This window comes from Impatiens glandulifera, chromosome 1 (assembly GCF_907164915.1).
Source record: "Impatiens glandulifera chromosome 1, dImpGla2.1, whole genome shotgun sequence".
Lineage (NCBI taxonomy): Eukaryota > Viridiplantae > Streptophyta > Magnoliopsida > Ericales > Balsaminaceae > Impatiens > Impatiens glandulifera.
This window is the reverse complement of record NC_061862.1, coordinates 26540239-26552702: the sequence shown is the minus strand read 5'-3', so window position 1 is coordinate 26552702 and position 12464 is coordinate 26540239. Positions and strand designations below refer to the sequence as shown.

Sequence of the window (12464 nt, the reverse complement as noted above, 5' to 3'; positions counted from 1 at the left end):
CCTTGTCTGCGTAATTATTCATCTTTGTTTCCCATATGCTGCAATCATAAAAGCTAATTTCATCTATTAAACTATACTTAATCTTGTGGCTCACAGTTCCGTTTCGTTTTAGTTTTTCAAATAAACTATTACATGCGGACATATATTCATCAAGTTGGTGTACTATTGAATATAATATATATATATATTCGATATTAATTTGTACATGTTTTGCAAAATTATGATTTACCTTATCGAACACTAAAAAAATACACTACTAAAAGTTTGTTATAGACAGAATTTAGATTCATTGTAAGAATGGCATGAAATAGAAGTACTAGGTTGGTCATGAGAAGTTTTTAAGGTGATATATATATATATATATATATATATATATATGCTATGTTCTAGTCTATTTATCACCTTTATTAGATTTTCTCAAATTAAACTTAGATTACATGAAAATGCGATATTTATTAATCAATAGAAATAAAATAAAATAAGTTTACAGGAACTCAAGAAATCAAATCACCAAATCTATCCCCTCTTCTAGCTTAGTTTTCGAGCTATTTGCTTAACCCACAGGGATTAGTCGCACTCTGAATAAGACACAGACCAAAATTTTTTAAAATAAAATAAAATTTCTTTGCATTCATCTCTCTTATTCAAACCGCATTAATCCATATTTTATAAAACCGTAAAATTACATTAAAAATCCCTAAAAAATCAATACGATACAAATTCTTGTACTAGTAGTTATAAATTTCAAATTAAAATAAAAAATAGCTAAAAGAAATATTAATATAGGAAATGTCTTATTTTAGATGAAAAATCATAAATAAATATTTTTTTCATACATATTCATACCAAAACACAAACCCATATGAACCACTCCTTTTTTTTCTTTTCTTTATTAAATACCAAATAGATAATAATAGCTTGGGTCGGCATTTTCCTATATATGCCTACCAACCTTCAAGCCTAGGACCTACACCATCAACCAACTTAATCCTTAATATTCCAAAATGGAACATTGGTTCACATTTGCCTTTCTTCTTGGCAGCGCCGTCTCTCTTCTAGTTATCATCTTCACATTCTTGTTTCGCCACCAATTTTACCAACAAAACCCTAGTACCGTTGGTCCTCCTTTCCGACCCCCTCCGGGAAGCAATGGCTGGCCACTCATAGGAGAAAACTTGGACTATCTACACAAACTTCGAAGTGGCAACCTTCGGGAATTTGTGGTCGAGAGGATGAAGAAATACGGGTCCAAAGTTTTCACCACATCAATAATAGGGCAGCCCACGGCTATACTATATGGAGCCGAAGGCAACAAATTTCTTTTCTCTAACGAGAACAAGCTTGTTAAGGTTTGGTACCCCGGTTCCATAGAGAAGATCTTTGCCAAGTCGCATGGTAAGTCCATTGGCGATGATTTTGTCAAAGTGCGGAAAATGCTCCCCGCTTTCTTTAGCTCCACAGCTCTTCAAAAGTTTATCGGTGAGTACTATAAATTTTTATGTGTTTATTAATTTCGTTCAAATTATCTAAAATTTCTTTGATTATATAATGTTATTTAAAACCATTTTTGGGTTGTATACTATATAAAAATTTACAAAATACTTTACAAAATTGCGGATCAATTAAATAGATTATTTCTTCAAAAAAGTTTATGCTCCTTTTAGTGCATGAAGTTGTAATCATGCAATGGTGTGTTCACCAACTTCTATACTCGTGATATATAAATACCTTTTACAACACATCTCATACTAAATGAAATTAAATAATTATTTATTTGATTGTATCATCACATACATTGTATGTGCCCTTGGGTCCACTGCTTTATTTTTTTCATATGAGTATACATAATATTTAAATCTTCACAAATAATTAATAATATGAATATAAGTTGAATTCATTTTTTAAGGTACAATGGATAATGTAATTAAGTTAGAACTAGAGGGACACTGGAAACCTAACGGGTCAGTTTTAGTTCGCGATCTTGCTGGAAGATACACGCTTGGAGTAGCCTGTCGAATATTGTTGGGATCAGACGATCCGAGTATGGTTGAAAAATTGGCTGAGCCAGAGAAAGATATAGCAACTGGAATAATTTCGATGCCAATAGATTTCCCGGGGACTGCCTTAAATCGAGCACTTAAAGCAGCAAAAAGACTAACCGCGCTACTTTTGGGGGTGATTGAGAAGACGAAGATCGATATTGCTGATGGAAAAGTATCGAAAACAGAGAACATACTGTCGAAACTACTCCATGCCAAGGACGAGAATGGCGAGTTGTTCAAGGAAGTTGATGTTGCGGCTCATTTGGCTGGCCTTATTCATGGAGGGTATGATCCTATAAGGTCGGGATTAACATTTGTTATGAAGTATCTTGCTGAACTTCCAGAAATTTATGAACAAGTTCTTAGAGGTAATAATAAAAAAATACTTTCATTTAGCAACTTCCTTATTTTCAAATAAAATTGCATGTTTTTAGCGTCACATTTAGCGACGCTTAACTTTCAACTCAGCGGCACATTTTGGCCATTCAATTTTGCATGTCAAGTTTTTTCTTTGTTTTACAACTATATTTTCTATTATATTATAAATTTTTAACTTTTTGAAAACTAATTTTGTGATATATTTTTTTAAGTTAATATTTCTCTGTAACTTAAAAAAAATAATCATTTAGCAACGTATTTAGAATTTAGCGACACTTAATCTTCTTTTTTTTGGAAAACGACACTTAACTTGCAAGCATTAGCAGGTCAAATTGTAACTTTTCCTGTTAGTGCTGCATTTCTCAACTTTTTTTTCTTGTTTTTGCAATTATAATTTCAACTTTATTTTGCATCAAATAAGATTTACTTTTTCAATTTTATGAAGTTTTTATTACTTTTTTTAGCATCTTTTGCAACTAACTTTAGAATATATTTATAACTTCTTTGCAATTAAATTTTGTAATGTTTTGCAACAAAAAATTATAACTTTTTCTTGTAATATAATTGTAACTTTTATTGAAACTAATAGCTATTGTTGTATGATTCAATCTTATATATGTTTTTTTAACAAATATTTTTTTTTTGAAGAACAAATGGAAGTGAAAAGGTCAAAACAAGAAAATGAGACATTGAGGTGGGAAGACATAAAGAAAATGAAATATTCATGGAATGTTACGCAAGAAGTATTTAGGTTAATGCCACCGGTGCCCGGAACTTTCAGGGAAGTTATCAAGGAATTCACATATGGCGGTTACACAATTCCAAAGGGCTACAAAGTAATTATTGAACTTACTATTACATTTGCATATTACACTAAAAGAAGAGACTTCATTAAGATAATTCAAGTAAAAAGAACTTACAATGTTGATTTCTTAATCTGGATCCTCTAAATATGAGTCATTGTTACATCAAAACAAGGGTTATGATTGCATATACTTATATTGCGAATTTTGAATCTTATGCAGATACATTGGAATGCATATTCCACACAATTGGATCCGGAATATTTTTCGGAACCTGAGAAGTTTGATCCATCGAGATTCGATGGAAAAGGGCCGCCACCTTTCTCTTATGTTCCATATGGGGGAGGACCTCGCATGTGCCCTGGGATTGATTACGCAAAGGCGGTAATATTAGTTTTTATACATAATGTTGTTACAAGATACAGATGGGAACTATTGATTCCCGATGAAAAAGTTGTGGTCGATCCTCACCCAAGGCCAATTGAAGGGCTTCCGATTCGCCTTCATCCACATGATGAGTCATAGATATATAGTTTTTAAGGATTTTGAGGGAATGCAATCTGGTAATATAATAAATGTATGAATGTTTTATGTTATTTAATTTCCAATATATTGAAAATGTATGATTTAGGGTTTAGATTAAGCTGGAGTTGTTACTTTTGTAATGGGTTTGTGATATTATCATATTGTTGTTTTGAGCTAGTTAGATCTTTTTCAAGTACCTAAATTGTGATTTTCTTTTCTTTTTCTTTTTTTTTTCTTTTTTGTTGTAAGCTATCACGATTTCTTATTTTAAATAAATGTCTTTTGTGTTTGTAAAATATTTCTGTAATGTTAATTTGATTTCTTGGAACTATTAAATTCTATGATGTGCATTAAATATTGTTGGTTTGAGTTAATTAGAAAATTATATTCTCTACTCTGCTAGACAAATTTAAGTCATTGTTAATAAATTTTATGTTATATATTATAATTAATTAATTATAAGTTACTTACAACTTACCATTATAATTCTATAATATAACTTAAAACCTGAATAAAAAAATTAACTTAAGGTTATATGTGAATTAATTAATAAGAAGATATAAGAATAGGTAAAATAAGTTCATATTTATATTTGAAATATTGATATTAAAATAATAATCAATTGTTTTTTAATATATATATATATATATATATATATATATATATATATATATATATATATATTATTAATTTTAAGAGTTTGAGAGGGCAATGACAATGTAATGAAAACAAAGTCGCGAATCTGACGTGGTCTGTCACATTTGTAAAAGAGAGAGAAAAATGTCTAAATTCAATTTGTGTTCATTGTCATCAAATCATTTCTAACTCTCTCTGGCGAAAATCGTCTTCAAACTTAAAACCTTAAATTTATTCATTGTGTGAACTCAAAACACAAAATTTTCACCGAAATAGTAGGTTTTTTAGATTAAGTTACACAAAACATTTATTTTTATTTTGTATAAATAACAAATGTCTACAGGTTTAATGTTCAGGAATACAGTAAAGACAATGTTGTAGAAGATAAAGCATTGAACAAATCGTCAGTTGAACCCCAAAAAGTACCATTTTATTACTTTTGTAGTTTGGTTCATACATTGTTCCGTTATTATTTTGTTAAGTCTTATACTTTATTGTATTGTTTTCATATTATTTTTCTACTAATTTAGTTTGGTTTCATTTTTCTAGCATTTTTTTGCTACTGATTTAGTTAGGTTTCATGTTTCTAATTTGCTATGTTTAGCCATATTTCTAAATCTATTGTGTTGAAAAAAACCTGAATTTTTCAGTTCTGTATTCCATGTTTAGCGCCTTATAATGCCATATTCAGCAATGTTCGGCATTTTTTTAATGTTACAAAAACTTGAATTTTCAGTTATGCATTCCATATTCAGCGTCTTATAATGGCAAGTTCAGCGCTAAACAAGGCCATGTTCAGCACTTTTTTATTGCTGAAAAAAACTTGAATTTTTCAGTTATGCATTTCATGTTCAGCGCCGAACAATGCCATGTTCAGCACTAAACAAGGCCATGTTTGGAACTTTTTTCATGTTGAAAAAAAACTTAAATTTTTCAGTTCTACGGTCTATGTTCAGCACTGAACAAGGCTATGTTCGACACTTTTTTATGTTAAAACAAAACTTTTGTCTTTTTGTTCAGATGGCCATGTTGGAATAACTTGGAATGAACTTTTATAGAGACATGTTAAGCCTTCCATACTAACTTGGAAAGATCTTTTCACAGCCAAATTCCTAGCATCCCAAGAAAAAGTTCATAAATTCTAAAAATTATATACTCAATCAACTGGATGGTAAGCATAAATATTTCACCATTGTTTGTGCCAAAAGTGGTATGAAAGCATCGAAGTTCAAAAATATTTTACAACCTAGACCTACAACTAAGACAAACTGTAAAGCTAAGATTAATGTAATTATTCAGAATGAACGGTAATTTGTGATAAATGGTGTATGTCTTGAGAACAATCATACATTAAATCATGAGAAGACACAACATATTAGATCCTACAAAGTAATAGACAGTAATGCAAAAAGGAGATTGAAATTAAACGATAAAGTTGAAATAACTTTGGCCAAAAGTTTTCAATCATTTGTAGTGGAAGTTGGAGGGTATCATAACATGTCTTATGATGAGAGAACATGTAGAAATTTCATTACAAAAGCTCAAAGGTTTAGGTTAAGGAGTGAGGATGCTGAAACACTTAGTTCTTATTTCTTAAGAATGCAAAACATGAACTCTAACTTTTTTCTATATGCTTGATTTGGACGAGGAATCCCAAATGCTGAAAATATTATATATAACTCCATTACTATTCAACAATGTGAAGACGATTGGATGAGACTAATAGAAGATTTTCAGTTGAAAGATAATGACTGGTTGAATTCTTTATTTTTAGAAAGATCTAAATGGATATTTGTTTATGTGAAATGCCACTTTTGAGAAAGGATGTTCACATCTAAACGGAGTGAAAGTATGAATGTATTTTTTGATGACTTTGTACACTCCAAAACATTCCTCAAACAATTTGTGGAGCAATATGATAAGGCTTTGTTGAAGAATAATTAGAAAAAATAAAAACTAGATTTTTAATCGTTTAATTCTCTAATACCAATTTTTAATGGTTATACTTTTGAAAGAAAAATTCAAAGTTTCTACACTCAAGACATATTTAAGTTCCAACAAAAAGTTATAGGGTTGATGTTCTGCGATATCTCCATATTGAAAGAGGAAATGACAACTTTTATATTTGAAGTTGTGGAGAATATTTTTGGGGTTAATGGAGAATATTTAATAGATATTTCTTACAATGTGCACTATATCGAACTGTACTGCAATATTAAATGTTGAATATTTGAGTTCAAAGGTGTTTTGTGTAAACATACCATTGTTGTGTTAAGAAGAATGAAGGTGAATGAAGTATTAATGTGTTTTATCATTGATCGGTGGCGTAAAGATATTAAATGTGGGTATCAAACTATCACCAACATTGATGATTCAAATATGTATGTGGAAGAAAAAATGTTACAATAGTCAAACTCTATTGATTTAAGAGGTTCAACACCTTGGAACAAAATCTGAAGACAATTATTATGTTTTTCTAAACAACTTAAAAGCCTTGAAGGAACAATTTATGTCTATGAAACATAATCATGGAATGGGTGACAAAGACGCTGAAGTATCTCCATCAACAGGAATTTTGATATACTATCATGTGAAAATAGGAGCTCGAGTTCGACCACCAACTAAGAGGAAATAATCATTCTTTGAGAAAATTGTGAGGAAGTCGACCCCGAGATCCCAAAATAGGTTTGACTACATTATTATGTATCTTAATTGTTTACCATGTGATTTATGTTATATTTAATAAGTTTTGAAATTGTTTTATGTTTCTCCTTACAAATTCAATTCCAACATTCGCTCCACAATCCTGTAATGAAAGTTTGAGCATGTCTAACACTTCATTCAAGTTTCTCCTATCATCGCAACTTTCGCATGTATGGTCTACAATAAATGCACAAACAGACGTGAATTCATACTACCCCATTGACAGCACAAAAGATTAATAATATTAATTTCATAATATTGTAACTTAAATTTTGTAAAATAGTGTAAACGTGTTGTGAATATTGTGAATAGTGTAAAGATGTTGGGAATAGTATAAATAAAACATGATTTTAATAAATAATAGCATATTCATGGCAAACGAATGTCATGTTCAGTGTCACATAAGGCCATGTTCATTATAAAAAAAAACTTAAAAATATGATTATTCAACTCAAACCTTATTTTTTATATATCATAAATACAAATAGAATTATTCAATTCAAAATTTCATTTTTATGAATCATAAAATAGTTTTAAAAAAAATGAATAAAGGAGAACTAGCATGACACTCCCACAACATGCCCCCCGCTTACCTTATTTTTTATATATCATAAATACAAAACCAAATTATTCTATACAAACTTTTATTTTTATGAATCATAAGATAGCGGATTATTTAAATAAAACTTGCTTTAAATAAATAATAGCATGTTCATGGCAATCGAATGTCATGTTCAACACCACATAAGACCACGTTTAGCACCTCATAAGACCATGTTCGTAACAATCTGAGACCGTATTCTTTATAAAAAAAATTACAAATATTATTATTCAACTCAAACCTTATTTTTTATATATCATAAATAAAAATAGGATTATTCAACTCAAACTTTTATTTTTATAAATCATAAGGTGGATTATTAAATAAAACTTGATTTTAATATATAATAGCATGTTCATGGCAAATGAATGTCATGTCCAGCGCCTCATAAGATCATTTTCAGCGCTTCATAAGGCCACATTCAGCGCCTTATAAGGTCATGTTCATCACAATCTGAGACCGTTTTCATTATAAAAAACTTACAAATATGATTATTCAACTCAAACTTTATTTTTTATAAATCATAAATACAAATAGAATTATTCAACTCAAAATTTTATTTTTATGAATCATAAAATAGTTAATTATTTAAATAAAACTTGATTTAAATAAATTATAGCATGTTCTTGGCAAGCGAATGTCATGTTCAACTCCTCATAATTCTATTTTTAGCGCCTCATGAGACCACGTTCAGCGCCTTATAAGGCACTGTTCGGAACATTTTAAACTTATTCATTATAAAAAACTTATAAATATGATTATTCAACTCAAACCTTATTTTTTATAAATTATAAATACACATAGGATTATTCAACTCAAACTTTCATTTTTATAAATCATAAGATAGTGGATTATTTAAATAAAACTTGATTTTAATAAATAATAACATGTTCATGAAAAACAAATGTCATATTTAGCTCCTCATAAGGTTATTTTCAGCGCCTCATAAGGCCACGTTCAGCACATTTTAAGGTCATATTCGGCACAAGTTAAATTGTGTTCATTATAAAAAAACTTACAAATATGATTATTCAACTCAAACCTTATTTTTTTATAAATCATAAATACATATAGAATTATTCAATTCAAACTTTCATTTTTATGAATCATAAAATAGTTTTAAAAAAATGAATAAAGCATAAGTAGCATGACACTCCCACATCCATGCCCCGCTTACCTTATTTTTTATATATCATAAATACAAAACAAAATTATTCAATTCAAACTTTTGTTTTTATGAATCATAAAATAGTGGATTATTTAAATAAAACTTGATTTAAATAAATAATAGCATGTTAATGGCAAGTGAATGTCATGTTCAGCGCCTCATAATTTTATATTTTCAGCGCCTCATAAGACCATGTTCAGAACAATCTAAGACCGTATTCATTATAAAAATTTTTACAAATATGATTATTCAATTCAAACCTTATTTTTTATAAATCATAAATACAAATAAAATTATTTAACTCAAACTTTTACTTTTATGAATTATAAAATAGTTAATTATTTAAATAAAATTTAAATAAATTATAGCATGTTCATGGCAAGCGAATGTCATGGTCAACGCCTCATAATTCTTTTTTTAGCGCCTCGTGAGACCACGTTCAGTGCCTTATAAGGCCATGTTCGGAATAATTTGAAACTGTATTCATTATAAAAAAACTTACAAATATAATTATTCAACTCAAACCTTCTTTTTTATAAATTATAAATACACATAGTATTATTCAACTCAAACTTTCATTTCTATAATATTTAAGATAACTTAAGTAGATATATTAACTCCAACAAGTATTTACCATGATGATAGCCACAAAACAAATGTTTGTACTTTAGTATTTTTTAAGTTGAAAACTTTTATTTATAATTTTTTTCCTATTGTAAAGATTCGTAAAATTATTTAAATAAAAAATTATAAGAATATTTATTCATACTGAACTTATTTTTAACAGTGATAATCCAAAATAATCTAAAAAATATATATTTTCTTGAAGAGGTAAAACATTTTGTATTGATCTATTTTATCATAAAGATCACAACCAAATGGTGAAACTTAATAAAATATTTTAGTATAAGTTATGACACGAGTTATCATAAATTCTCTATTTTATAATATTTAATAAAATATTTATGAGATATTATCACAATATTATAATATTATGACAATATCAATATTATATTATACTAATTTTATTGTAAATATATTATGGTGCTTATATATTAGACATACCTATGTTCATAAATAAAAAAAACTCAAGACTAATCATTATTAATAGGTTCCAAAAAATAGAGATAACAATGAACAATATATTCAACTATTTTTTTTATCCAACGTAACCATAATTAATCCTAAATTTGTTAATAAATGATATTTTATACTATACAATAATTAAGGCTGAAATGTTTAAGTTTTGATTCTCACATCAAATTTACATTGTTTGGTTGAAAGGTATAAATATGCCACTAAGATATTATCATTAGAAAAATAATGCTTTTTGACACCTTTTCTACGTTTAAAAGAGTTGTCAAAGTGTTCACCGACGTTTAATATGCGTCGCCAGAAAAAGGATAATGTATTTAGCGACATATAATTTTGTGCCGATAAAACATAATTTAAAGATTTTAGCACATCTTTCGATTCTCTTATTGAATAAACATGGCCTAAAAAATATAAAGATAATTAAGGTTAAAATAACACTGGGACCTAAAGTTTGTCAAGATATATGAACTGGACAATAATTCTTGTTTAAAGTGAGAATAATATTTTTAAATTTCTAAATCCAGAATTGTTTTTTAACAGAAACATTTGTGTTTTAAAACCTAATGATTTCATATGCTAAATATCCATAGTGCCAAAATAATTTTAATGAAATAATAGGATAGCAAGCAACTGACTGTCACACACAGACACAATATTATTAATAATAAAAAGTCTTCGGGAACCAAATGTTTACAAGCTTGTTTTAGTTAGAAAATAGAAATTTGTTTCCCTCGGGCCCACACAACATAGCAAAGGGATGCCCTATTAACGATGTGGTGAATATATTCTACTCGTATTTCTTCACCCTAAGAAGAACAAATTCCCTAAGGTTTCCGTTTCGAAGTTTGTGCATGTAATCCAATGTTTCTCCTATGAAAGGCCATCCGACGGTTCCTGGAGAGTGTCGAGAATGAGGAGGATCAGCGGCGGCAACAAAAAGATTTTGTTTACGACAAATGATGCGAAAAAGAAACGTGCTCACGATGACAACTAGAAGAGAGGCTGCAGCTGCAAGAACAAAGACTAATATTTTCGGGGATATTAACTGTATATGTATTTATGCACATATATACAACCTGCCCATATAACACGATCGAATGACCCTTTTTTAATTGGGCACTATACATTACATGTATAATCACGCCAGCCATTTGTTTAATAATAAGTTTCAAACTTCTTTCAATGAAGTGTTTCATTTTTTTATCTTTTAATAAGAAAAATATTTATATTAATTACAAGTAAACTTACCCATTAAAAAATAAGTACCTTAAAGAAAGGAAATATTTATGCGCGCAGTGATCTATAAATTATATTTATTACAAGAATTAACAGACAAAATCATTATCATTATTAATTGTTATTAATTGTTGAATCTTCTAGTTTCAGACTAATCGGTGCAAACTTAAGTCAAATTATCAGTTTAGTTCTTTTTGTCCAAATCCTTATCTGGTTCCATCATTGAAAACTGATCACTAGTTACCAAATGAACAATACCTACGGTTAAAATGATTGTCGATAATAACCATGTCTTTTTTACAAGGAAATGTTGGGTGTGAATGTGATTGGAATTTTGTTCGGTGACTCTTGTTTATCAATTCCGAAGCACTACTACCTATCACGAGGGGCAACTCTTTCATAAGTATCCAAAACACTAAAAGGAGCTTATCCTACCCCTCTCACCAAGAAAGTAGTATCCCTTTTTCTTGTTGGGTTAAGTCCAGAAAATGGTTTACTTAGTGATTGAGCTACAGTGTTGGGCCAACCAATACCCAACAATCTCCACCTTTGGCTCAAAGCAGTGCAAAACACAATCACGAAATTGCAAGACACATCATCGCCAATTTATTACCAATGAGACAACAAAGAGAATACCCAAGGTAAACTCGTGTCACAAAGATCGGGGAAAGAACACCAAACATGACAAAATCACAAAGGTTGAAAGAAAGATCACAAAGAATGCGAAAAAATTACAAAGATTGAAAGCAAGATCATAAAACATGCCAGAAAATCACAAAGATCAAACACAAGAGCACAAAGCATGCGAAAATCATAGGAATTGAAGACAAGATCACAAAGCATGCCATGTCCACAAATGACGAAACTCAAAGAACTTACCCTAAGTCAAAGTTTAAAATCCTTTTACATGAAATAATTTTTTAGTACCCATATCAGCAGTATTAATTCCGAAAGAATTTTCTCCAACTTAACAATGCCATTTTCAACAATATCCCGAATGTAATGGAACCTAACATCAATGTGTTTAGTTATATCATGAAAAACAAGATTTTTACACAGTTGAATAGCAGATTGACTATCAAAAAACACAACCACATTTTTGTCAAGAAAACCAATTTCAAACAAAACAGCCCTAAGATAAATTGCTTCCTTAAAAGCTTCATTGACAACTACATACTCAAATTCTGTAGTAGATAAAGCAACAATGGGTTAAAGTTGAGACTTCCAACTTATGCAAGAGCCACACAAAGTAAGCACATAGGAAGTAGTAGATTTTC

At 29.2% G+C, this 12464-nt stretch overlaps 1 protein-coding gene across 1 annotated transcript; it reads left to right on the top strand.

Annotated features, from left to right (window-relative positions):
* The first annotated feature begins 953 nt into the window (after positions 1 to 953).
* Positions 954 to 3748, top strand: LOC124922002 (beta-amyrin 28-monooxygenase-like). Its single transcript, XM_047462720.1, has 4 exons — positions 954 to 1479; positions 1904 to 2410; positions 3069 to 3256; positions 3446 to 3748. The coding sequence occupies exons 1-4, from the start codon at positions 1005 to 1007 to the stop codon at positions 3746 to 3748; spliced, it is 1473 nt and encodes a 490-aa protein (XP_047318676.1). The 5' UTR covers positions 954 to 1004.
* The last annotated feature ends 8716 nt before the right edge of the window (positions 3749 to 12464 follow it).